This window comes from Carassius gibelio, chromosome A2 (genome assembly GCF_023724105.1).
Source record: "Carassius gibelio isolate Cgi1373 ecotype wild population from Czech Republic chromosome A2, carGib1.2-hapl.c, whole genome shotgun sequence".
Classification (NCBI taxonomy): Eukaryota; Metazoa; Chordata; class Actinopteri; order Cypriniformes; family Cyprinidae; genus Carassius; species Carassius gibelio.
This window is the reverse complement of record NC_068372.1, coordinates 17425727-17452109: the sequence shown is the minus strand read 5'-3', so window position 1 is coordinate 17452109 and position 26383 is coordinate 17425727. Positions and strand designations below refer to the sequence as shown.

The window sequence follows — 26383 nt, the reverse complement described above, 5'->3', positions numbered from 1 at the left end:
GGTGACTGGAAAAAGCTTTTTAGTCGTCTGTTTGCATTAGCAAACTTTCTTTTACAAACTAGTTTGCCTACCACTATCAAGTGTACTAAATTTGGTGAAATTTCAAAAGAAAAAATAATTTTCATGCTGATTAGATCAATGAAACAAATCAATGAAAGTGTATTGTGTATTTGTTTAATATTATGTTACAGATAGGATTATGTTTTCAATTGTATAATAATAAAATCATTTAAAAATGTGTCAAAATGTGAATTCTACAGTTTTCTTTTTTTTTACTTGTGCATCGTGTTTTTGAGAGTGAATTGTTGCCCTATAAAGAATAAATAGTTTCAAGCTCATCGTTAGATTTTTTTTTTTTTTTTCAATCATGTCAGCTACCTCAACTACAACATGATTCCAGAAAACAACTGGAAAACAAATAAAGTCTATGCCTGAATATTAAAACAGAGAACTGTTTAAACTGAGTACTGGTTATATACCGAAACTGAGTAACTTAAATACAGAATACATTTTGGTTGTCAACTAATATGATCAGTTTCATTGGAGTTCTTATACAGGCTATCCTTTACTGATGTGTGAAATATTTTGCATAAAAGGAGAAATTTGTAAGCAATTCAGCTTTGTCAGCTTACAGCATGACAACATCGACCTCACTGTCTACATGAATGACATATTTACATTTATTTTGTGAGTTGAAATGATTAATATTTTATTACCATCTGCACATAGTATGCATCTAATGTGGTGTGTGTAAATATATAAGAAAGTGCACTGATTAATGTTGCACAGAGGTTGCATACATGAATGCAGGAATCACTGCTGCAGAAATGTTATATGCTGAATTCTAAATTATGAAAGAAAATCGTGAAATGCTGCCAAGTTGAAGGCTGATGCTGCATTTCATTTTTACAGAGAAGCAAAGCTTCTGGTGGGCTAAGCTACCATTATTTAGTAGGCCCTGGTACTTATATGCATTATTGCATCTTTATATAGAATCTGGAGCTACAAGTCAATAGATGTAAATATAGGCCTATGAATATTAGTATACTGAAAATGAATTTACAGTTGCAAAAGGTGAAATACCTTGGCATGTCATGTCTTGTTGCAAATCAATAAGCACAGCAGTTCAAGACGTGCAACCACTGTAAAGTGGGTAGTTAGATGGTTTGCTGGTCTCCCAGCTTGGTCAGGCTTTCATCTGGGCAGTCTAGGAGACGAGCTTGAACCAGCTAAGACAATCTTTACCAGCAGAGTTAAGGCCAGCTTCAGACTCCACATGCACTGCATAATTATTTTAAAAGTGCATGCTGAATTCCGGTGTCTTGTGCATCAATAACAGTTCACAAAACTCACACATATACCAGTACATAGACTGTCAGACTCACTCAGATCGGTCTTCAGTAACAGACGTCAATAGACTCGTTCGGAGGGAAAGAGTGAACGAACGCGCCTCGCGCACAGTGTCGGGCAAAATGGCGGACAAAACGCCAGGTGGGGCGCAGAAAGCTAACTCGAAGGTATTTTTCTTTTACTTTTCTACTTTACATCCATATATTAAAATCAATATTTTTTGTTAACGATAATAAAAGCGTAATGATACTGAATTCCATTCGGTAGTGTGTCGATGTGTGTTACGGAGAAAGGTCCATTGAGCTGCTCGGTTGTGATGCTAACTCGCTAGCAGTGCGGTTAGCTAGACAACCAGCGGCTGCACAGATTTCATTTCTATAATACACATTAACAGACTAAAATCTGTTGTCCAAATATGCCGAATTTGATCTTCTTATATTATGTTTCACCATGCCCTTGACACCACCATAGAACGTGAAATAAGTTGATTTGAGTTCATTGTTTGATGACAGGGCTAACACGAGCATGACGTTAGTCTACAAACATTACTGTATTACATTGATTTCCGGACGTTTTACTCCTATAGAGAGGAGATGTACTTTGTTTATTAGCATTAAGAATGTCTTAATTGCGCATTTGTGTTTGCACAGTTGTGGTGAACTTGCTGGTTTTGCTTTGACCAGCTAACATAATCATGTTCGCTAGTAACGTTAGTTAGCGTTATTAGCCACGTGAACGTGTCAACAGAAATGGAAACACATCTGCTATATGTGTAGTATATACGATCGTGCTACTTCTGGTGTTATATAAGCCACTCCAGCTCATCTGTTATGTACTCAAAGAAAGATTGCTGCAAAGTGCACCACTTTATTCATGGTGAACAGTTACATCTTTAATTCAGATAGCCTAAACAAACCATTACCTAATATGGACACTTTAATTATTTATTTCCGTCCTCATGTTGTATTCTTCCTTACTTTTTTGCGTTTGGTTTTTATGCGTTTTGGACTGTATATAAGTGCATTAACATTACTTTTTTTCCCTTAGCCAAGAAACCAAATGTCTATATTACAAGAGGAAACTCGTGTCATCTCTTGTGTAATTCATTCTTTTCATATTTTCCTGCAGGCTTTATTGGAAAGTAAGTTAAAGGCATTCAGTATTGGCAAGATGGCGGTTGCAAAAAGAACACTAAGTAAGAAAGAACAGGATGAACTCAAGAAGAAGGTAAGCAGATGAGGTCTAAAGGCTGGATTTCATTATGTGACTAGGGTCTGAAGTCGACACTAGCTGCCGAAAGTCAGATCCAGTCTAAAGCTGTTGGCCGGCTGGAGTAGACAGATTTCACAGAGAATTGCATAGTGTATGATGGACACAGACTGTGATTTTTAATGTCAGACTATGATTCCAGGATATCAAAAATGTTTGATATTTTTGGCCTATTTTAGAAGACATTGTTTTCATTTTGCCTTTCATCTCCTAGCTTTATGACACACGATTAACATTAGATCACCTTGATACATAATCTAACACGATCTGATTTTCACAGGAGGATGAAAGGGCAGCTGCGGAGATCTACGAGGAATTTCTCGCTGCTTTTGAGGGAGGTGAAGGAAAAGTAAAGACCTTTGTTCGTGGTGGGATCGCTAATGCTACTAAAGGTAAGATTATTATTTGATCTTTTTATCTGTGATCTTTTTTTTATATATATATGTTGCTTATGCTCACTAAGGCTTTTATTTCATTCAAAACTCAATAATAACTATAATACTGTGAAATGTTATTACAATTTAAAATAACAATTTTCAAATATATTTTTAAAATATAACATATTCAATCACAAGTGTAATAGGAAAGCTGAATTTTCAGCAGCCATTACTCCAGACTTCAGTGTCACAAGATCATTCAGAAATCATTCTAAAATGTTGATTTTCATGAATTTAATGCATCCTTGCAGAATAAAAGTATTTGTTATGAATACATTTCGCTGCATAAAAAAATCGTACTGATTCCAAACTTTCGAACAGCTGATCACTTTTTCTTAATTTATTTATTTTTATTATGCAAAATGGCAAATATTTTTATTTTATGTTCTTCTTAATTGTCTCTGCTTTGATATCTGTGTTGCATATCTATTCCAGAGGAAGTGGCAGCTGATGAGAAGAAAGGAAAGCTCTACAAACCAAAATCAAGGATTTTGGAGACTAAAAGCATTTTACCTTTGGAAACTCCTCCACAGTTTATAGCATTAGATAAACGCAATGTGAGCCTTTTGTCATTTATTTCCATCTGACCTCATTTTAAAGCATGTATTTTGTCATATAAGCCATTCTTTCTCTATTACCTAGGCATCAAAGAAGGGAGACAAAGAAAAGAAAAAGAGCAACCTTGAACTCTTCAAAGAAGAACTGAAACAGTAGGTTTTCTTTAAATTCTTTTTCAATAAATGGCAGCACCTTTAAAATGATAATTTGAAGTTTAATGCTCTGTTGTTGTTTTTTAGGATACAAGAGGAGCGTGATGAACGACACCGGTTGAAGGGCCGAGTCAGTCGTTTTGAGCCTCTTCCCACAATGGAAGGAAGGCGTTCCGGTAAGTTCTTTATTCAACAATTTATTTTTTCTCACCAAAACAGTCTGTTTCCCCCTATGTTCACTCATGGACCCAGTGAAGTTTGTGCCCCTCCCACATGTCTTTTTTAAGTTCAGGAAACAAAATTCACACTGCTTTTCTTCTGCTTTTAGCGGATGGTTCTTCACGAAGAAACCGTCCGTCCAGTGGTAATTTTGCTTTATATACTGTGTAATGCAATGGCCATTCTGCTTTTTCTGTATCCCATCATGGAAGAAGAGATGGTAAAACATCAGTTGTTATTCAGAGCTCTTTTTTTTTTTGCTTTTCAGTCTTGGATGAATCTGCACCTGGCTCACACGATGTTGGTGATCCGACAACTACAAATCTCTATTTGGGCAACATAAATCCTCAGGTAATTGGTCTTTCTTTATTACTGATAATTGTTTTTAGGTAACGTCTGAAACCCAGAGTTTCCTATGCTAAAACTTACTCCTTTCATGCTCCAGATGAATGAGGAGATGCTCTGTCAAGAATTCGGTCGCTATGGTCCATTAGCCAGTGTGAAAATTATGTGGCCCAGGACTGATGAGGAAAGGGCCAGGGAAAGGAACTGTGGTTTTGTAGCCTTCATGACGAGGAGAGATGCTGAACGTGCACTTAAACATTTAAATGGTAAATATATTTATTGTTTATTGTTGTCTAGTGGTTGACTGATGCAAGGCGATGAATCAGCTGATGTTCTGCTGAAAATACTACTTCCTTTAGTTTTACAGCTTAAAATGTGAACACATATAATTAAATGTATAATAAACGTAGTCCTTCTAACCTTTTATTTTTCTTTTGAGACATTATTACATATGCAAAATATTACAGTATTGGCTGTCGTGATTACATTCAATGTCGTCGGCAGCCACCTAGTGGATTTACCAGGTCACAGCCATCACAACACTCTTCAGGTCATTTAAATAGCGGAGTAGTGGACCGCAAAAGATGAAAAATGAATCAACAATGCAGGGAAATAACAAGAATTGTATGCAACCAACAATAGGTTCTTCAAAGATAACATGAGGAAGCCATAAACGTGTATAACACTGATTCTTTTCATTCATTAACATTCAAAACTTAGCTGTTTTCAATTAAAATAATATTTAAAATAATAAATGAATGAAATCTCATTCATCTTGCTGCTCAAAACTTGATTCCATATTGAGCTCCACCGTATAGAATGTGCGCGTCTGGTGTGCGATACCTCAAGTTGTCCTACATGTGGCGCGATGTGGCTTTTCTTGTCCGGTGTGCGACCGCCTTGATTTGTCATCTCTACAGTAGTGGATGTGCCTGCATTCAAGTTTCAAACAGATCACATAATCTAAGAATGTTAGGGGTTTTTTTTATTTGTGGGGGGGTATTTGAAAGTAGACTTTATTTTACAAAAGTGCAATGTTTTGTTATAATGAGTGCACACAAATAAACTTATAGGCTTTAAAGGTTCAGATGTATTGTATTACTCTTATCCGGATGACCAAAATGACGGAGTACTTTCAGAGCAAGTGACCACATCAGCGCCTGCATCTGTCCTGCTGTGAGCACGCTACTGTTCAGCTTTCATACTCCGCACAGACACTTGAATCGCGCACATCTTTCTGGGTTAACATTAGATTGAACGGCCATGTAAAGTTACTACTAACATATTTCAGTTGATAAGCCATATTTGAGGTCGATGAATGATAAAGGTGCTTTGAATGTTTTGTATTGACACAAAATCCAGCCATTAACAATTTGTCCGTTGTGGACTGCGTGACCTCACCACTTCCTGTGGATTTTTTTTTTTCTGTGATTAATAAAATTTTGGTTGGCCAAGCCTCTTCTCGTCGATATTAGGGGGCAGCCCTAGTGCTAATATTACTATTTTTCATATTAATGTTTATTAACTTCATTTGTGAAAAATACAATCATTTTTACAAAATCAAGAAGTTGCTATCTAAAATCTACATCTTGATTGTTTTACAGATTTCTTTCTTATTTAAATTTTTTACCCCATATTTATTCAAATCAGTTTTTTATAGTTTGTTTTTAGGAAATATTAAAGCAAATATTAAATATAAATTTAATTGCCAAAATTATGCCAGTGATTCTTACATATATTAATAGTGTTAACAGGTCTGTATCAGGTGCTTTATCTCGGCCATTGGCCATCCTTCTCTCTAAGATACTGTAAAAATAATTTGCCTTCCCATAAAATCCATGAATAATTTGCCAAATGCTGTCTATTTCAGGCAAAATGATAATGAATTTTGAAATGAAACTGGGATGGGGCAAAGGTGTACCAATTCCTCCTCACCCCATATACATTCCACCTTCAATGATGGAGCACACCCTCCCGCCTCCACCCTCTGGACTGCCCTTCAATGCCCAGCCCAAAGAGAGGCTGAAGAACCCCAATGCTCCTATGCCTCCCCCTCCAAAGTGCAAAGAGGAGTTTGAGAAGGTAACTTGGCATATGTGGGACAAAAAGATTTTGGTTAGCATGGTAATAAAAGTAGTTAGAAGTAATTTGTTTATATATTTATATATGTATTTTATTTGTTTGTGTGAAAGAGGTTTTCGGCTTTATCTTCTTTGTGAAAAACATTTTGCCCATAGAGAATCTTGCAGTTTTACTATATTAGCATTTGTTAAATTAGAAATTTTTGTAAAAAAAAAAAAAACAATTATAATAATAATTCATATAAAATGCATATGTACCATGCTGATTGTGCTGGTAAGTGTTCTGGAGTATAGATTATTCAATGCACAAGACATTTTATAGGTTTTGGCTGCTAGTTAGGATGAAGCTATACTTTTTCAATATTGTCTGTTTGAAAGAAATGTAAAGAGATTAAAATAAATATATATAATGGATGCAGATGATACAGTGGGGAAAATATTTATTTGATCCCTTGCTGATTTTGTAAGTTTGCGCACTTACAAAAAAAATTAAGGGTTAAGAATTTTCATGGTAGGTTTATTTTAATATGTAAAGACAAAGAAATCCAGAACAAAACACACATAAAAGTTAGAATTTGATTTGAGTTTCAGTGAGTGAAATAAGTATTTGATCCCCAAGCAAAACATGACTTAGTACGTGGTGCAGAAACCCTTGTTAAGATGTTTTTTTTTTTCGTAGTAGATCACCAGGTTTGCACACATCTCAGGAGGGTTTTTGATCCACTCCTCTGTACAGATTCTCTCTAAATCCTTAAGGTTTCTTGACTTGTTTCTTGGCTGTCATTAGGCAACTCAAAGTTTCAGCTCCCTTCACAGATTTTCTACTGGATTCAGGTCTAGAGACTGGCTAGGCCACTCCATGACCTTAATGTGCTTCTTCTTGAGCCACTCTTTTGTTGCCTTGGCGGTATGTTTCGGGTCATTGTCATGCTGGAAGACCAATCCAAGACCTATCTTCAGTGTTCAGCCTGAAGGAAGCAGGTTCTCGTCCAAGATTTTACAGTACAATGCCCTGTCCATTTGCCCCTCAATCGAGTCGAGTTAATGCCAAGGAGCTCAATTTTGGCCTCATCTGACCACAGCTCTTTCTCCCAAGCCTTCTCTGAATCATTTAAATGTTCTTTGGCAAACTTTAAACGGGCCTGTACATGTGCCGCCTTGAGAAGTGGGACCTTGTTCAATTTCAGTCCATTGCAGCGTAGTGTGTTATCAGTGGTTTGCTTGGTGACTGTGGTCCCAACTGCCTTAAGATCATTAACAAGCTCCTCCTGTGTAGTGTGGGATTGATCCCTCACCTTTCTGACGATCATCCTTACCCCATGAGGCAAGATCTTGCACGGAGCAAGATTGATGGTTGTTTTGTATTTCTTTAATTTCCGAATAATCACACCAACAGTTGTCTCCTCTTCACCAAGCTTCTTGGAATGGAAGATACAGATTGTGTGGACAGTTGTCTTATTCACCTAACAAGCTGATATTAGGAGTAACTTCTTAAAGTGACAGGACTAATCTGTGTTCCACATGAGCACATGACCAATCTGTGGGAGCCAGAATTCTTGAGGTTGGTTGGGGAACAAATACTTATTTCACTCATTGAAATCCAAATCAGTTTCTAACCTTTATGTAATGTTTTTTTTTTTTTTTTCTGGATTATTTTGTTGGTATTCTGTCTCTATCCATTAAAATAAACCTACCAAAAAAATTACAGACCCTTAATTTCTTTATAAATTGGCAAACTTACAAAATCAACAGAGGATCAAATAAATATTTCCCCCACTATATATGATTTCACTGCTCTTTCTTTAAGGAATGTGTTCAGTCAAGTTTTTAAAGCTGACACAGTAGAACACGTTTGTTGTTGTAGGAGTATGTTGCATTTAGTGTTATGCCTGTTTCTTTTTAACAATACTCACATATATTCTATGTTTATTATCTGATGTGACTTCATATCCAGACTCTGTCGCAAGCCATAGTCAAAGTGGTTATCCCAACAGAAAGGTACATGTTTTTCTTTTTTTCCAAATTCTTATGAAATGTAGAGAACTTATCCCATCTCTGTAGTTTGAAAGATTGGTCATATCCATGCTACCAGAGGCTGGTTTGAGTGAGCAATAGTTGAGGCCTTGCATGAAAATAAGGAACAGTTACTAGATACAAGGCACACACATGCATCGCATTTCTCTGTAAAGGGTTTGCATCATACTGCTCTGATAGAAACGCTCATATCAGTAGAGAGAGTTCTGTGGATTTTATTGTTTTTGTTGATATACACTACCATTCAAAAGTTTTGGATCAGTAAGTTTTTTTATTATTATTATTATTATTATTATTATTATGTATGAATAAATGTATTCAGCAAGAGTTTATTATATTGATAAAAATATGGCAGTAAAGGCAAGTTGCAAAGATTTTGATTTTCTATACTTTGTTTTTTCAAAGAATCTGAAGACAATATCAGTTTTCACAAAAATATTAACCCATGATAACAGTTTTGGACACCAAATCAGCATTTTGGAATATTTCTAAAAGATCATGTGACACTGAATATATAAGGCATATAATGGCTGCTGAGATTTCAGTTTTGCCATAACAGGGATAAATTACATTTCAAAATGTGTTAAAAAAATCACTAGCACTGTTTTTACTATTTTTATAAAAAAGCATAATAACTTATTTCAAAAACATCTTACCAGCCCCCAACTTCAGGCAGTAGTGTACATTGATTTAATTCAGTCTGGTGTTTGTCCATCTTTTTGGACATAATTATTCTAGATGTCAGTGTTGGAGCATGCTTGACAGGTCGTTCCACTAGTTTGGGTGTTTTAGAGAGAATTGTTCATATTTCATCAGACTACATCAGATTTGATTGCACTCATTACACTACTAATTTAGCTACTAAAACGCTACACAACACACATTCACCTAGTGTCAGTTTTACAAAAAAAAAACAGCCCTCTGGCTATTGCTCACTTCAGCTGCCCCAGTAGCATGGCACAAAAGCGGCACCCAATCCCCATAGTCTCAGTGACCTTTGACATTGGCCTTGGTGAGCAGCACAAGTTGAACTGTCTGCAGCAGCGAGGGACCAGAAAGCGTCACAGGATGGATTGGGGAAAGTATACAGAATGATTGCCTGACATTGGTATGATCGGCTCCAATACTTGTGAAATGTGTTTCAGTACATTTGAAAAACATCATCTGTTGATTTTTATCGGCCACTTCACGAGCCAGTCAGGAAGCCATTTGTTGTCCCTATCCTTTAACTGACTCTAGAAGTGCATACATGATTTTATCCCTCTCCATCCACACTTGTCTATTGTCAAAAAGCAAGAAAGATCACTGTTACTTGGCCTCACATTTAGTATCTAAGTAGCACGTCCAATTATAAGTTATGAGGGCAGAATGCTATGGCTGAGACTCAGATGTAGATGTAGAGAGTATTTAAATGTTTTCATTGTTAAAGCTGTCACACTGCCAGTCAGTTTTAAATCTTAAAAGCTTAAACATGTTTATTGACTCCTGGATAGTAAGTGCAAGGATGTTGCATTTCATCAGATGTCATATTGTAGCAGAAGTTGTTTAGGTGTGGCTGGTGATGGCGCTGAATCTGTTTCGCTTTAACTGTGTTTTTCTCGTAGGAATTTGCTCTCTCTCATCCATCGAATGATCGAGTTTGTTGTGCGTGAAGGTCCAATGTTTGAAGCTATGATCATGAACCGAGAGATCAACAATCCGCTTTACAGGTGAGAACATTATGTCTTTCTTTTGACTCCAAGCCTTTAAGGTAGGTATGAAATAAAAATTCACCCAATCTGTTTTATAAATGCATGTTTAAAGAGTTCTTCACTCATCTTAAAGCTGCCCCTTTTGACTGCAATCTCCCATTAAGAACTCCCTCTATCCAATCAACATAAAATGAATCGAACCATGTCCCATTGTTTTTCAATGTTTCACTAAAATGTACGTCACAATATAAAAGATCTCACGCGTCTTGTTTCATCACAACTTTAAGGTTCTGACATCATCTCAAGTGATTTAAGTCATGCGGAAGAGATTTTTCCAATTTAGTTGTATTCTGAGAATGTCTTTAAGTCAAACCTTGTTTTTTGTTTGACTTCAACAGGTTTTTATTTGAAAATCAGGGTCCTGCTCATGTTTATTACAGGTGGAAGTTATACACCATTTTACAGGTTAGACTTCTTTTTAGTCTTTTGACAAAAACATATTAAAATGTGTTCAGATGAAATAATGCAAAATCCCCACTTACAGGGCGAATCTCCAACTAAATGGAAAACGGAAGACTTCAGAATTTTTAAGAATGGATCCCTCTGGCGACCGCCACCTCTTAACCCATATTTACATGGCACTCCTGAAGAAGAGGAGCATGATGATGATGAAGAAGAAGATGAAGAAACCAGCAAGAAGGGCTCCTTGAAAGACGAGTATGTGTCGTATCAAAATCTGGAGTTTATGGAGATATTTGATTCTTCTAGAAGGGAGCTACTAAGCTTTTGGCCATAGGCAAAATTGTTGGTTATGTGAACTTAATATTCTCCTCTTCTGCAGTGAGAGGGATAAACTGGAGGAGTTACTCCGAGGTCTTACACCAAGGAAAAGCGACATAGCTAACGCCATGTTTTTCTGCCTCTCGCGTGCTGATGCGGCCGAAGAGATTGTGGAATGCATCGCTGAGTCTCTGTCCATACTTAAAACACCTCTGCCAAAGAAGGTCACTCTTACACAGCAGAATTACGACTAACAAAGAATTTTAGATGTCTCATCACTGTTGTTTACATGTGCATTTCCTCCCTCCCTCAGATTGCAAGGTTATATCTGGTCTCAGATGTGCTGTATAACTCATCTGCAAAAGTTTCTAATGCCTCCTATTACAGAAAATTGTAAGTCTCACAATTATCCTGAGTGCATAAACAAGGAATTCATTCTTGTTTGTCGGTTTATTCAATCTGTTTTGCTTTTATTATTTTACAGCTTTGAAACAAAACTCTGCCAGATATTTTCTGACCTGAATGCCACTTATAAGACAATACAGGGCCATTTACAATCCGAGAACTTCAAGGTGCGCCATCTTGCTCTTTTTAACACACAGTAGTTTTCTAACTTTAAGATTGGAATTGATGTTTTTCTATTTTGGTCCTCACAGCAACGAGTAATGTCCTGTTTCCGTGCATGGGAAGACTGGGCAGTGTATCCTGATCCATTCCTGATTAAACTTCAGAACATCTTCCTGGGACTCGTCAGCCTCGATTCTGAGAAGGAGACTGCAGACCTGCTTCCAGAGGTTAGCTTTGTAGAGACTGACTGATTGAGTTATGATTGATCATTTTCAGTGGTCAAGTTTGAGTTGAGTCACAGTTCACCTGAACATTAATTTTTCTTAGCAACCAGAGAGGTCGGAGGACATTGATGGTGCTCCTATTGTGGAGGTGGAGCTGGATGGTGCTCCTTTGGATGATGTTGATGGCATGCCCATAGATGGATTGCCAATTGATGGTGCACCACTTGATGACCTGGACGGAATGCCCATCAAGGGAACGGATGATGATCTGGATGGTGTTCCTTGTAAGAATGCTGACAACATTTATTTAAAAAAAAATTTTAACCTTTCATACACTCAACTCCCATTTAGTATCCTGCTTGGTATATTTGACACATCACTCTTTTCAAAGATCAAAAAGATTACAGCTTTTTCAATTACATTACTGTTGCTGAATGTCATGGCATATTTTCTAAAATAAATTTGTTGTTCAATTACTTTTTTTTTTTTGTAGTGGATCAAAAACCAGGCTTTAAGGTAGCCCCATCAAAATGGGAGGAAGTGGATGGTACTGCTTTGGAGGCTCAAGGTTAGTCCAGATGAAAGTTAAGACATTGTCTAAACCGTAGGTTCTACCTTGTATACGCATCAACAAATTTGACCATTTTGAAATCACATCATGATTATCTCTTGATCACATCACTGTTTTAGCTGTAACCACGTCAAAATGGGAAATCTTTGATCTGCCAGATGAATCTGAGAAAAGTAAAACAGGGTAAGTTTTATTGGTTCTACTAAGTTTGGAAATCTCATGGAAAGGTCATAGGAATGTCTTGATATTTTTCATAGTGATAAGTTGTTCTAGCTAAGTTTAGCTCTAAAATAATTCATTGGCTAGAAATTGCTTTTGTGAATGCAATCTGTATAAAATGATTTCAGAATTTTTTTTAAATAGGTGTCAGAATTGTTGGTTTTTTTCAGGATGACATTTTGCCATGTTTTGATTTCATTTTCACATTCTTGTCATAGTGCTACACATGAAACTGAGAATAAAGACTCTCTCAAGAGTTCCTCCACTGCAGACCAGCAGTCTTATAGTAATCCTGTTAGAGAAGAATATGATTCAAAGTCTGCGAAGTTTTCTGAGATGAGTGAAGAGAAACGTGCCAAGCTACGAGAAATCGAGGTATACCTAAATGCAAAATGTGCTAAGTGTAATTCTTCACATGCTTGAAAGCTGTTTAGTATGGAGGTCTCAAAAGGCCATGAAATATACTTTTTCTATACTTTTCTTTCTTGTTTTGTCGTGATCACAACTTAATTTTCTTGTGATCTCAACATAACGAAAGTTGTTCTCCAAGTTACACAACTTTGCCAACCGGTAGCAGTATAAAACTGAAAACTGATGGTGTGTAGTATACTGTATATCCACTTTACTGTACGCTTTTGGGACCGAATAAGGACCTTCCTCGTGATCGCTATAACTTGGGCAGTATTGTTCATTACTGACATTTAATTCATAAATGTTAAATGCTTGAATCAGTATACTTCTAAGTAAAAATTGATATCTTGAATGCACTGTTAAGTCGCTTTGGATAAATTTAAATGTGATGATTGATTTAGTCCTGGAGCGCCACAGCCCTGCAGAGTTCAGCTCCAACCCTAATTAAAACTCACCTGCCTATAGCTTTCTAACAACCCTTTAGACCTTGATTCGCTTGTTCAGGTGTGTTTGATTAGGGTTGAAGCAAAACTCTGCAGGTCTGGGGCTATCCATATGGAGCCAGAAGAGTCTCAATATAGATAAATGCACACACTACATTCACATATGCACACACAGGATTCATAGATGCACACACATGATTCATAAATACACACACAAGATGCACAAATGCACACAAAATTTAAAAAGCACAGAAGATTCACAAATGCATACAAAATTCAGAAATGCACACAAAAATCAGAAATACACACACAATTCAGAAATGCAAACAACATTTACAAATGCACTCAAGATTCACAAATGCACAGGACAAGATTCAGAAATGTATTTCTGATGCACACACACATATATCTTGATTCACAAACTGCTTGCGGTCTGTGAACTTCACTGCATTTGTGTGTGAATTTTGAGACTCCCCTGACTTGGCTTGACACACAAATGCTTTTTTTTAAACAAGGAATGATCAGCAACCAATCAGATATCTCCCTTGTTTGAGCCAATCACAAGAATGCACCCCATGTGGGGGGATTGTTTACTTATAAGCCAATCACATGAACCTGTTCACACAGCAATTGTATTAAATTGTATGAAAATACAGATGTTTAGATTACAATTCAGGTTTATTTTTTATTATTTTTTACTAAATATAAATTTAAAAATGTCTCAATACATATAGCCCAGTGACTGCAGAAAAAAAGTTAACCATGTATTCATAAATTTGCAATAGGCAATTATTTCATTTTATTGAAATATTTTAATGAAAGTAAAAAAAAAAAAAATGTTTAAACCTTTTTGAATATTTAAATATATCTAAATATTCTTTTGGATGCAATATAGAAGTCACTTTAATTATAATATTCAGTCCCTACATGAAGAGAGAGTCAGTGGTCCGCTGCGAGAGGAAAGTGGCTCTCTGGCTGCGAAAAGTGGGTCTCCGGCTGTCGTTCGCTTAAGGCTGGTTCACACGGCAGGATAATTAGGCCGATTTTAGCCCCGATTCACCCCTTCCGACAATTTTAGGATGCTCCGATTATCGTAAAATAATCTGATCAAATATTCCTGCCGTGTGTGGTGTGTTAAGACCGCTCTCCTGTGCTCGGAAGAACGTCGGGACCGCTCCGATCTCAAATCGGGGATATCCAACATGTTGGATTTATTTGGCCCGATTTCTTCTCGTGTGTGGTGTCCCCCGAGGACAAACAATCACGCAGCCTGTGGACTGTGGCGTGTAGCCAATCAGAAAGTATGGAGTGAGTTTTGGTTCTTTATTACATGCGAGAAAATAAAAGATCTGAGAGAAAAAAAAAAGTTTGAGAGAAAAAGTTATCACACTGATAGCAAAAAAACATTTCATGAGAGAAAAAAGAATATTTGAGAGAAAAAGTTTTCATGCCAATAGCAAAAAATAATAATATTTGAGATTAAAAAATGTTTTGAGAGAAAGTATTTTCTCATAGAACATAAAAAAAATATACATTTGAAATTTTTAAAATTATTTCTGAGAAAAAAAATCTCTCTCAAAATACTTTGAAAAAAACTCTCAAATATATATTTTTTGCTATCAGTGTGAAAATATTTTCTCTAAAAAAAAAAGTGTTTCTCTCGAAACGCTTTTCTTTGCTCTTGATGCATTTTCTTGCTCTCGTGTCAGGATTTTGCTTTCACTGTGAGAATTGTGTCATGGGCGGGGCCACGTTCCTATTGGCCAGTCGGGTGAGCATCGTCTTGTCTTGGGAGTCGAACTGAATCATTACACCATTGTTCGGTTCACCTGCATAGATGCCGCCTCTGCCTTATGGCTAGTTAAGTTGAGCAGTGAGCACGGACACTCCAATGTTTGGGTAAGATGATGACACACAGCTGGCTGAGCAAGTTCAGTATCACTGAAGATTTAACATTAAAAAATAGCACTCATATTCATGAATGAATGTGTATTATATTATTTGCTTGCTAATCGCTAGTAAAGCTAACCAGCCATCATGCTAGGTAAACTTGCAAACTCACCTGGTCTATACTATGTTTAAATCAAATGCCAAATTAATGTTTTGATTTAGATAGTTTCACGCCTTATTTAGTGAGTAGTGAGCTAGTTTCTACCTTTGCACTTGCTAGCCTCAAAGCACCTGAAGAGTAACTGCTTGTTCTTACAACCTCCGGTACAACTTTCAACTAACGTTAGTATGCATGGAAGGTGGCAACCCTACAACTAGCTAACGTTAGACAGTGATTGATATACCGTTTGAAAGATTTAAAATAAAAAAATAATTACCATGAAAGTACAGGCACAAACATATTTGTGGGTTGCTAATGTAAGAGTTAGTCCTAGACCTGCAATTTACCTTGTCAGCTCTAGACCTCGGCTAGATGGTAAAAAATATTTAGAATAAGCCCCGTGTAGCTGAGTTTGTGAGCTATACATGCAGTGTAGCTAAACATGTGCAACAACCATACAAAGACTATTTTAAACAAAACTAGGTGGGACACTTTCAAACGGTATATCAATCATTACTCACTAAATAAGGCGTGAAACTATCTAAATCAAAACATTAATTTGGCATTTGATTTAAACATAGTATAAACCAGGTGAGTTAGCAAGTTTACCTAGCATGATGGCTGGTTAGCTTTACTAGCGATTAGCAAGCAAATAATATAATACACATTCATTCATGAATATGAGTGCTATTTTTTAATGTTAAATCTTCAGTGATACTGAACTTGCTCAGCCAGCTGTGTGTCATCATCTTACCCAAACATTGGAGTGTCCGTGCTCACTGCTCAACTCAACTAGCCATAAGGCAGAGGTTGCATCTATGCAGGTGAACCGAACAATGGTGTAATGATTCAGTTCGACTCCCAAGACAAGACGATGCTCACCCGACTGGCCAATAGGAACGTGGCCCCGCCCATGACACAATTCTCACAGTGAAAGCAAAATCCTGACGCGAGAGCAAGAAAATGCATCAAGAGCAAAGAAAAGCGTTTCGAGAGAAACACTTTTTTTTTTTTAGAGAAAATATTTTCACACTGATAGCAAAAAATATATATTTGAGAGTTTTTTTCAAAGTATTTTGAGAGAGATTTTTTTTCTCAGAAATAATCTAAAAAATTTCAAATGTATATTTTTTTATGTTTTATGAAAAAATACTTTCTCTCAAACCTTTTTTTAGTCTCAAATATAATTATTTTTTGCTATTGGCATGAAAACTTTTTCTCTCAAATATTCTTTTTTCTCTCATGAAATGTTTTTTTTGCTATCAGTGTGATAACTTTTTCTCTCAAACTTTTTTTTTCTCTCAGATCTTTTATTTTATCGCATGTAATAAAGAACCAAAACTCACTCCATAGAAAGTGAGGTGACAAGGCGGTGAGGAAGTAAGTACCGGGAAACAAAATCAAAACAGCCGGCGTATATAATATAACAAATACAAATAAAGTCGATGGGCATAACTACATCCACAGCTGCAGTCCACCAGAGTACATGGAAACGAATATATGAATGTTTATTTCAACGATTAATCTGTGTAGTACGTAACAACATTTCTATGAGATAAAACAACAACTTTCCTCCATATCATGATGTAGCAAGTATAGTCCATGCTCGCGTTGTCTCCACCTCTTTGACCATCGCCTTTTCTTGTTTTTCTTATGTTTTTTTCCGTTAAAAACAAAGCACAAACTACGGCCACTGCATCCTCTTCGTCCGCCTTGATTGTTTACTCTGAAGTCACGTTTGATCTCGAGGGATTTTGCGAGATTTCCCGTCTTACCTGGGAATGCTCGGCAGTCAAATCGGTTCGTGTGTGATGTGTTGATATTGCCGTGTGGCTGCACACCACACACTGAACGACCAAAACTGTTAGACCCGTGATTTTTTATCGCCGTGTGTGGGGTCTCTCAGGTTTGGAAAATCGGCCGACAATTTTAAAATCGTCCCGTGTGAACCAGGCCTTAGGAAAGTGAGTTGATCGCTGCGTGAGGAAAGTGAATCGTTCGCTCAACTTCGCTGCTTGAGGAAAGTGAATCGTTCGCTGAGGGAAGTGAGTCGTTCGCTGCGTGACTCGTGAGGAAAGTGAATCGTTCGCTGAGGAAAGTGAGTCGCTCGCTGGGTGAGGAAAGTGAATCGTTCGCTGAGGAAAGTGAGTCGTTCGCTGCGTGACTCGTGAGGAAAGTGAATCGTTCGCTGAGGAAAGTGAGTCGCTCGCTGGGTGAGGAAAGTGAGTCGTTCGCTGCGTGACTCGTGAGGAAAGTGAGTCGTTCGCTGCGTGACTCGTGAGGAAAGTGAGTCGTTCGCTGCGCAAAGTGAGTCGCCGGCTGTGTGAGGTAAGTGAGTCGTTCGCTGAGGAAAGGGAGTCGTTCGCTGATTGGCTTATAAGTAAACAATCCCCCACGTGGGGTGCATTCTTGTGATTGGCTAAAACAAGGGAGATATCTGATTGGTTGCAGATCATTCCCTGTTTAAAAAAAGGCATTTGTGTGTCGAGCCGAGTCAAGGGAGTCTCAAAATTCACACACAAATGCAGTGAAGTTCACAGACCGCAAGCAGTTTGTAAATCAAGATATATGTGTGTGTGCATCAGAAATACATTTCTGAATCTTGTCCTGTGCATTTGTGAATCTTGAGTGCATTTGTAAATGTTGTTTGCATTTCTAAATTGTGTGTGTATTTCTGAATTTTGTGTGCATTTCTGAATTTTGTATGCATTTGTGAATCTTCTGTGCTTTTTAAATTTTGTGTGTGCATTTGTGAATTTTGTGTGCATTTGTGTATCCTGTGTGTATTTATGAATTATGTGTGTGCATGTATGAATCCTATGTGTGCATATGTGACTGTAGTGTGTGCATTTATCTTTATTGAGACTCTTCTGGCTCCATATATCCAGGACCAACGTTCACCACCCCTGGTGTAAAGGCCAATTTAATTCAGTGATGTTTTACAGCAGGGTTACCCAACCCTTCTCCTGGCGATCGACTGTCCTGCAAAGTTTAGCTCCAACCCGAAGTTAAGTGTGTTTGATTAGGATTGGAGCTAAACTTTGCAGGACAGTGGATAGCCAGGAGCAGGGTTGGGCACCCGTTTTACAGTGTTGTAATCTTTTGTTTTCTACATTTCTTTGTGGAAACCACACACACCCACGTACACAAACACTATTTTCAAACGCCATCCCAAGCTTGTAACGCACATCATATCTGTCACAGCATATCATGACTACTAAAAATTACAAATGGTATATAATTTTATTTAAAATAAGCAAAAAATTTAAACTGAGTTGAATCCAAGCAGCTTTAAAAGATTTTGACCATTTCAATGTTAATTACACAAACAAAATATTTAGTGTACTCTCTGGAAATATTAACAGTGATCAGCCTTTATCTATTGTAGATGTTATTACAAAGCGATGAAAAATCAGCTGAAATATCCACGACATACAGTAAGAGCGCACGGTTTATCTATCAATCAGACGAGCATCGTTGTTCATTACTATAGCAACAGTAGATCAAACAATCATTGTAAAAAAAAAAAAAAAATACTTCCTTTATGTCTAGATCACGAGAAAATAAGAAAAATATTAATAATCCATTGCCTCTTAGGACTTCCATAGTTTAGAGATCACAGTGAATTATTATATATTTTTTTTGTCTGTTGTAGCTTAAAGTCATGAAGTTTCAAGATGAGCTTGAATCTGGAAAACGACCCAAAAAATCTGGACCGAGTATCCAAGAACAAGTAGAGCTTTACCGGGACAAGTTACTACAGAGGGTTAGTATGAAATTTAGTTTGTTTTTTTGCATTTATTTAGTGTTACTATTCTGATAGAAACCACGTTTTTCAGGAGAAGGAGAAAGAGACCGAGAAAGACAAAGAGAAAGAAAAAGAGAGAAAAGACAAAGAGAAATCTGATGTGTCCCACAAAGAGAAGGACAAAGATGACTCCACACCGGGCAGAAAAGAAAAGTGAGATACCTCAACATTTCTTTAGGATTTAAGAAGTGGAGATATCGTTGAATGCATTCGGTTTGTGTTTGTCTGTCTTCAAATAAATTTATTTCCTCCCCAGAAAACGGAGGCATAGTCCCTCCCCGAGTCCCACCCGAAGTAGCAGCAGTAGGCGCTGCAGGTCGCCCTCACCACGATCAGAGCGCTCCGATAGATCCCACACAAAAGACAGTTCTCGATTATCTTATAAAGACTCTCCAAGAGACATTAACCGCAGGTCATCTAAAAGGTAAACTAACAGTATCATATCTTAATCTTAATTTTCACAGCTAAAAACTCAATCCTGTGGCTTGCTTTTCTTGTCTTGAGCTTTCAGTACATGCATGTTTATAGAAACTTAAACTAATAGTGTCATTTTAAAAAATTATTTTAAGGTCTCCTTCACCTCCAAGAACACCCAAGAGGACACGGAGGTCCAGATCAAGAACACCCAAAAAATCCTCAAAGAAATCCAGATCCCGGTCACGATCGCCTCACCGTTCTCACAAGAAGTCAAAAAAAAGTAAACACTGAGACTTCTGGCTGTTATGAGAAGATGCCTGGGCTGTATTTTGTGCCTCAAATTTGTCCTGTAAATCAGTGTGAAGGACATTCCCTCTTTCACCCCTCCTTTTGAAGCTCACTCTCATTGGCAGAAGAACGGTGTTCAAGGGCCATCTTTAGGGTGTTTTATTATGTCATTTAGGAGCTTCCTTTTCCCAAAAGAAGATAACTGCAGTGGCTGAAACAGAACTCCGTCAACATGAAAACTATTGTCTTATCATTTCTTTTTTTTTTTTTTTTTCATTGTTTTTAGATCCCTTGAAACTGACTTTAAATTAAACTAGTGTAAGTTTCAGTTGTATAGATGTTTGCTTTTCAATAAAGACACAATTTATGTGACTTCTCTTTGAAATGTCCTAGTTTTTGTGTGTGCATCCCAAATAAACATTTTAAACTTAGTGTATCAAAATAGCAAAATAATATTAAACTATTTTATCAATTTTAAATGTTCATTTTAACTCGGGGGGTCTTTCAATCTTATGAATGCCATGGACCCCCAAATATGATCATCCTCGTTCCCTCCATCTGTATTTAGTATGTGTATATATTTATATATACATATATATATATATATATATATGTATATGTATATATATATATATATATAAAATTAAATTAAATTTATGCATTTAGCAGACGCTTTTAACCAAAGCAACTTAAATTGCATTCAAGCTAACAATTTTCTACTATCATGTGTTCCCTGTGTTTTTTTTTTTTTTTACAGACTTCATTTTTTAATAAAATAAAATAAATTTCTAGTTTCAATTGAAAAGTTTTGAGTATATATCAATTACTGACACAGCTTTCTTATTTTTTACAAATTTAAGAGACTCAAAATATATATCAATTTCAATTTGGAAAAAATTAAAACATGGTCTTGATTTGGAAAATTTAGCTTTATGAAAATGGAATTTACCTAGTAAAATAAAGAGATTTACAATATTACATAAACTTCTATTACTACAATCAAAATATGTAATAATCTGTTTCCCTTCAAGCGTTATTGTATGTCAGTCTTTAAAACTGTTTATGCGGTGTCTTCACCACGGTGACGTCGTTTGCGCAGGGTAGGAAGTGCGCACGCGTCAATCTCACGACATTTCCGCGAGTACACAAACAAGGAAGAGTCTTTCAGCCGATGTTTGGTAATCCTCAAAAATGAGCTCGATGATGTTCTGCGGGATTTTGATGAGTTTTTGCTGCATACTTTTGAGCACATATGCATCTTCCGACGTCTTCGATGGGGTTTTGGGTAACACGGGTTCTTGTCATGACACATGTCAGATGACTTACAGTTTGCACACTTATCCCCGGGTGAGTGCGAGACATTCAACCGCTTAAGGCTTGTTTACTAACAAAGAAACGCTGTTGAGATTTTTAGCCAGTCGTTAATTTTGTGTTATTAGGAGTTTGTGCAGTGCAAAGTTCGAACAATAACAATTAGTAAAGCGGAATTAGACGCTTTTACTTCATTTTGGCCCGTTTGTTTTGTGATTAGGAAGAGGCGCTGTACGCCTGTCAGAGAGGATGTCGTCTCTTTTCCATCTGTCAGTTTGTTGGGGACAGCAAGGATCTCAACGAAACCAAAGCTGAATGCGAGTCAGGTAATATTAAAGCATCGTCTTTCTGAATTCTTACAGCATTCGCTTATCTCTGTGTTGACAACAGTGTGTTTGTTATGCAACCGGTTGAATGTGTTTGACTTCCTGCAGCCTGTCGAGAAGCCTACACCCAGTCAGATGAGCTGTACGCATGCAATCTAGGATGCCAGAGTCAACAGCCATTTGCAGAGCAAAGAGTGGAGCAGGTGTGGAAAACATTTCAATTATTTCTTTACATGTTTAGTTTTCGATCATAAATTCTGCTTGAATTTCACCAGTTTGCTCTTTGAAATCATTTGTTGTTCATTTGTTTTGGTGGGAAGTTGTTGATGATGATACCCAGAATCCATGTCCTGTACCCGCTGACTTTGGTGAGGGGTTTCTGGGAAGACATGATGAGCCAAGCTCACAGTTTCATCACTTCATCCTGGACGTTTTACCTCCAGGCAGATGATGGCAAAGTGGTCATTTTCCAGGTAATGTGGTGATAATGTGCTTTGGCCCTTCATAGTAAAACGTTTGGGCACCTCTGGTGCAAAGTAAGGAGAAAAGCTTATTTCTAAGTGTCATTGATCAGGATTTTGTCTTTCTCTCATTTGTAGTCTGAGCCACAAGTTCAGATTATCCCTCAGTTTGAATTCCAGAGCGACGAGACTGAGGAGTCACAGAGCACTTGTGAGCACTTCACATAACACACACAATGTTTTCCTCTATGATAATTAAACAAAATTTGGAAAGTGTGACACTGTATGACTGTTTTACATGTTTCCACCCTTTAATAATCATAATAGCATATGTTAAATTGGCAGTGTAATGGAAGTAGCAGCTGATCTTCTTACATCCAAGTGAAATTGATTTTAATCAATTTAATCAATTTAATCAAACTAATCAAACTAAAAGATAACAGTAGGGCTGGGAATTGGTTCTGTCCGTGGGTTGTCGATTGAATGAAGGTAATCTGAATGCAAAATTAAGGTTAATTCTAAGAGAGGCATGGGATTTAAGCGATTTGTTAATGATTTGAGAATCTGGCATATGTCAGAGAGAGAAGATTCAGGAATATTTCAATAAAAAAATGCATGGATGAATTGTTTACAATAAGATCAATAGCATATGTTAAGAGAAACCATTTCATGATCTGTGCCATTAATATAACCAAGAATGCAATGTTTTGGCAGCCCAACACACCAGCATTTGCTCAACTAATTGGCCAGGTCATTTTATTTAGAGAAACGTATGTTTTGCCACTGCAAATTACACACTTTAGTTTAAAGATGTCATGTTATGAAGTCTGTAAATATGTAATAACAGTCAAGATTGGCCAGCAAAGGCTGACTTAACCATGTCACTTTCCACAGCATCATTCTCTCAACAAAAATTAGTTTCAAGATCTCAACACTGATATCGGACCCCTTGTATTTTTAATAGTTGTAGATCAGGGAATGAAAAGCCCTGTTTATAAAGACTACCCAAGAAGCTTCATTCAGGAGAGAGACCGAGACATGTTCGTCGATAGAAGCATCTCCGAGGACGATTACAACCTCTTCAGCTGTCTCTCAAGGTCGGTCACATGTTGACCAGGATCTTGATCTCTAATGATTTGTTGCAGTCCGTTGATCTTGTTAAATATGAAGCATCTTGATCTTGTGTCCCGGTAGGAACCCATGGCTGCCTGGCTGGATCCTGACCACCACTCTCGTTCTGTCCGTTTTGGTTCTGATCTGGATCTGTTGTGCCACAATGTCCACTGCTGCTGAGCAGTATGTCCCTGCTGAGGTAAACCACCTCACATTCACTCGATCACAATTACTGATTAGATGGTTATGTCAAAGACTATAGAACAACCAAAAACATGTCACTCATATAGTTTTGAATGAGGAAAAATGCAATGCTCAAAATAGCCACTCAATCGCAGTAAGCCCCGCTTTCTGAATAAGAGCCAAACGGTGTGTTCAGTAAAGTCACCAAGCAGCACTGCAGCTGCGGTTCTGAAACGTGCTCAGGACTGCACTGGCTGATCTAGCCTGAAAAACAAGATTTTAATGACACTATATGAGCAAAAGTAACAACATTTATGACACTGCTGTTTCCCTGTTCAGAGAGATCGGAGTTGCACTTGCATGCCTGAGAAGTGTTTCAAAGATGGCCGCAGAGTGACATAACCAAAGTCCTTTTAAGACAAGTTATGTTTAACTATCCCGTCCACATTGTTCTCCTCCTTTCAACAGAAGCTAAGCATTTACGGGGATATGGAGTACATGAAGGAGAAGAAACTGACCCCGTATTTCCAGTCCTCTCTGGTCATCATCAGATCTCCAGGAGTGGAGGAGCAGGAAGCCGGACCCCTTCCATCAAAGGTCAATCTGGATCAGTCTAACATTTAACCAGTCTAACATTCAGAGAAACCGATAGATATTTTGGCTTTCTCTCTCAAAGTTGTGATTATTGCTTTGACTATGGGTTTCTTGTTTCTCCTTTTTAAAATTTGAGAAGAGTGGACTGTGGGGAATATATTCTGTTGATGTTTTTGGCACTTTAAAGGCATTACCTATCTCAATGAAAGCTCTGTAGGATCTCCGTTTTTCAGTTTACTGCCCATTTGTAGAGATGAGAACTTTTGTTTCTTTTATTTGTTTTCGAGTGTGATCCATAACAGCTTGTGATTTGGGGTACAACATGTGTTGCACAATGAAACATTAACATTTTGATTTATGCTTTAGTACAAATATCTCTGCTGCAGTGGGTGTTTTTTTTTTTTAACTGCCATAGAGACAGTTGTAAAGCCAGTAAAAGGCATTGTAAATGAAGAGATTTTGTGACCTCTCATATGTCACCATGATATTGTTAATAAACAAACCTAATAAACTGTTCTCTCGTCATGTTTTTATTTTGTCACTTTATTGTCCATTTAATATTCAAAGGATGAAAACAATCTTCAGTAATAATTTGATATATTTAAATAGATGAAAGATGAAAATCAGATATGTTGTTGTGCACAGTTTTAGTGTGTATTTTGTCATTTGTTTGGACTAGTCAAACCTGACATGATCTTTGTCGGTGTGGGCATGTCAACACTGACAACAAAGATATTACGTGCTGATGTTGTTGGCAAGTTGCCATATTCTGACCATTTATATAGGCTTCTAAATTTATGAATACCAGATGTAAGAATTGCATATGGTCATATTTTAAAATAAATATTTTTGTGGTGAAACCCAACAGGACATAACCTCAGGTAAGGAAATTAGGCTAAATAGGACTTTAATGACAGTTAATTGAATTAGAAATGTTATCTATTCTTCTGTATTGTTTGAGAAGAATACATATATTTAAACCAATATAAATAATTTTGATAATAATTGTTATTTTTCAAACAAATGCAGTCAGTTATCCCAAAATTAGAGAGAACCCAAATAAAAGGTAAGTCTACCTGAGACACACGTTTCTGCATTTTGTTGCATTAACAATGACTTGAAAGTCTGGTAGTGTTTGATCCTCAGTCATTTAGAGTTATTTCTGTAACCATTTGGTAAGTGCTTGATGTTTTCAAAGCTGTTCTGGAATTACTCCATGATTATTCCCATGTTTGCCAGCCAGTGTGTTTGTTTTTAATTGTGAAGAATCCTAACTAAAAGTGTTTCAGTGTCACGCTCCTCACAGAGGAATGCACTGCAAACATGTCGACTCCGTATCTATTTATCAGATCCGAGTCCTCTGCAGACAGAGACTGACGCTTAGACAGAGGAGCTGAACTTTGCTCTTCCTCTGCTGATAGTCTCCTCTTCTTGCCCTTCTGAACGGCTGCCACTGTTGCTGAATGTGTGTTGTGTTCTGCTGCTGAACTCGTGCCACAGAGATCAATCCTATGAGAGTGAATGGTCACAACTTTGTCTTTCTTTGTGATGTCACTTGTCCCAGACCAGGAGTTTAATGTCTCTCGGACAAACTTTTCTCTTCCATCTAAAAAAATTAAAAGGGAATAATCAAAATGTATTGTATGGTCATTTTTCCTTATTTTTACATTTAGATTAGCTTTCCTGGCACCTAATACACACTTACTATTTTTTTTTTATATATATAAAAAAATAATAACACTGTTAAATGTTAAGATCTTTATCAAATCTCAAAACAAGTATATATTTTTTCATACTATACATTATAATAATATTATGCTTAGATTGACTGGTAGCATTTAAAATGATTGGATATTTTGTAATTTATTTATTTAGACAATAAATTTTAAATAATTTTACCATAATTTCTGGCTTATCTGTATTGTAATATCTTTGCATCCCTAACATGTATGCACGTGATTATGCCCTCGTTAAAACAATACAAGTAAAACATGTTAGCTGAAACTTTGACTAAAATGCAGCTTTTTTTGCATCTGTTGCAAAGTTGTGTAGCTGTACTAGTAACTCAATGTCAGCATTTTGGGCATAACTTCTTGCAGTGTTAAAGAATCAAACAGGTTGGTGTCATATTTGTTTCCTCAGTGGAGGGGTGTGTTCTTGGAAACACTAGCAGTAGTCAGTCAATGACTGGCTTGGAAACATGCCAGTTTGAGAGCAGAACCATGTCCTTATGGCTATCATGTGCCATCAGTTACCTTAATTTAATTAGAGAATGCAGTGTTTAGGGGACAAAAGTGCTGTCAGAATCTGAAGGATTTGTGCCGTCTCTCTTTTTTCAGACATGTTTCTTCAGTACATATGAGATGGATTCATCAAAGGTTCACAATGAGCCGTTGTCAGCGACCAACACTTCATCCACAAAAGCAAACTGAAGTACAGCCTTGGGTAAACACCAGAGTTCAGTGAGATGACAGGCACTCA

General features: G+C 37.0%; 2 protein-coding genes across 4 annotated transcripts; both read left to right on the top strand.

The window, feature by feature from the left end:
• Positions 1–1362: 1362 nt before the first annotated feature.
• On the top strand, positions 1363–20286 carry LOC128029167 (U2 snRNP-associated SURP motif-containing protein). Of its 3 annotated transcripts, XM_052616763.1 has the most exons (26): positions 1363–1517; positions 2479–2577; positions 2900–3011; positions 3492–3613; positions 3699–3766; positions 3854–3942; positions 4095–4130; positions 4254–4336; positions 4431–4596; positions 6201–6412; positions 8366–8409; positions 10050–10154; positions 10535–10601; positions 10681–10853; positions 10978–11140; positions 11230–11309; positions 11401–11488; positions 11573–11710; positions 11811–11991; positions 12201–12275; positions 12398–12461; positions 12716–12872; positions 19057–19167; positions 19241–19362; positions 19466–19633; positions 19779–20286. In XM_052616763.1, exons 1-26 carry the CDS (start codon positions 1473–1475, stop codon positions 19915–19917), a joined length of 2907 nt encoding a protein of 968 aa, XP_052472723.1. In that variant the 5' UTR covers positions 1363–1472; the 3' UTR covers positions 19918–20286. The 3 variants fall into 3 exon arrangements, with proteins under 3 accessions (XP_052472723.1, XP_052472732.1, XP_052472739.1); XM_052616772.1 differs by lacking the exon at positions 4095–4130 and having other exon boundaries at positions 1365–1517; XM_052616779.1 differs by lacking the exons at positions 1363–1517; positions 2479–2577; positions 2900–3011; ... (5 more) ...; positions 4431–4596; positions 8366–8409 and having other exon boundaries at positions 6224–6412.
• A 748-nt stretch (positions 20287–21034) lies between these two features.
• LOC128029161 (transmembrane protein 59-like) lies at positions 21035–24416 on the top strand. Its single transcript, XM_052616755.1, has 8 exons — positions 21035–21261; positions 21446–21551; positions 21660–21754; positions 21872–22024; positions 22151–22223; positions 22977–23109; positions 23207–23324; positions 23777–24416. Exons 1-8 carry the CDS (start codon positions 21106–21108, stop codon positions 23930–23932), a joined length of 990 nt encoding a protein of 329 aa, XP_052472715.1. The 5' UTR covers positions 21035–21105; the 3' UTR covers positions 23933–24416.
• Positions 24417–26383: the final 1967 nt, after the last annotated feature.

Bases quoted from the DNA above. Each gene is read 5' to 3' on its own strand.
- LOC128029167 (XM_052616763.1), top strand. From the start codon at position 1,473: ATGGCGGACAAAACGCCAGGTGGGGCGCAGAAAGCTAACTCGAAG. The intron at 8,410-10,049 runs GTACATGTTTTT...TTTTTCTCGTAG, and splicing joins GTGGTTATCCCAACAGAAAG to GAATTTGCTCTCTCTCATCC. The intron at 19,363-19,465 runs GTGAGATACCTC...TTTCCTCCCCAG, and splicing joins ACACCGGGCAGAAAAGAAAA to AAAACGGAGGCATAGTCCCT.
- LOC128029161 (XM_052616755.1), top strand. From the start codon at position 21,106: ATGAGCTCGATGATGTTCTGCGGGATTTTGATGAGTTTTTGCTGCATA. The intron at 21,755-21,871 runs GTGTGGAAAACA...TTTGGTGGGAAG, and splicing joins CAGAGCAAAGAGTGGAGCAG to TTGTTGATGATGATACCCAG. The intron at 23,325-23,776 runs GTAAACCACCTC...TCCTTTCAACAG, and splicing joins AGCAGTATGTCCCTGCTGAG to AAGCTAAGCATTTACGGGGA.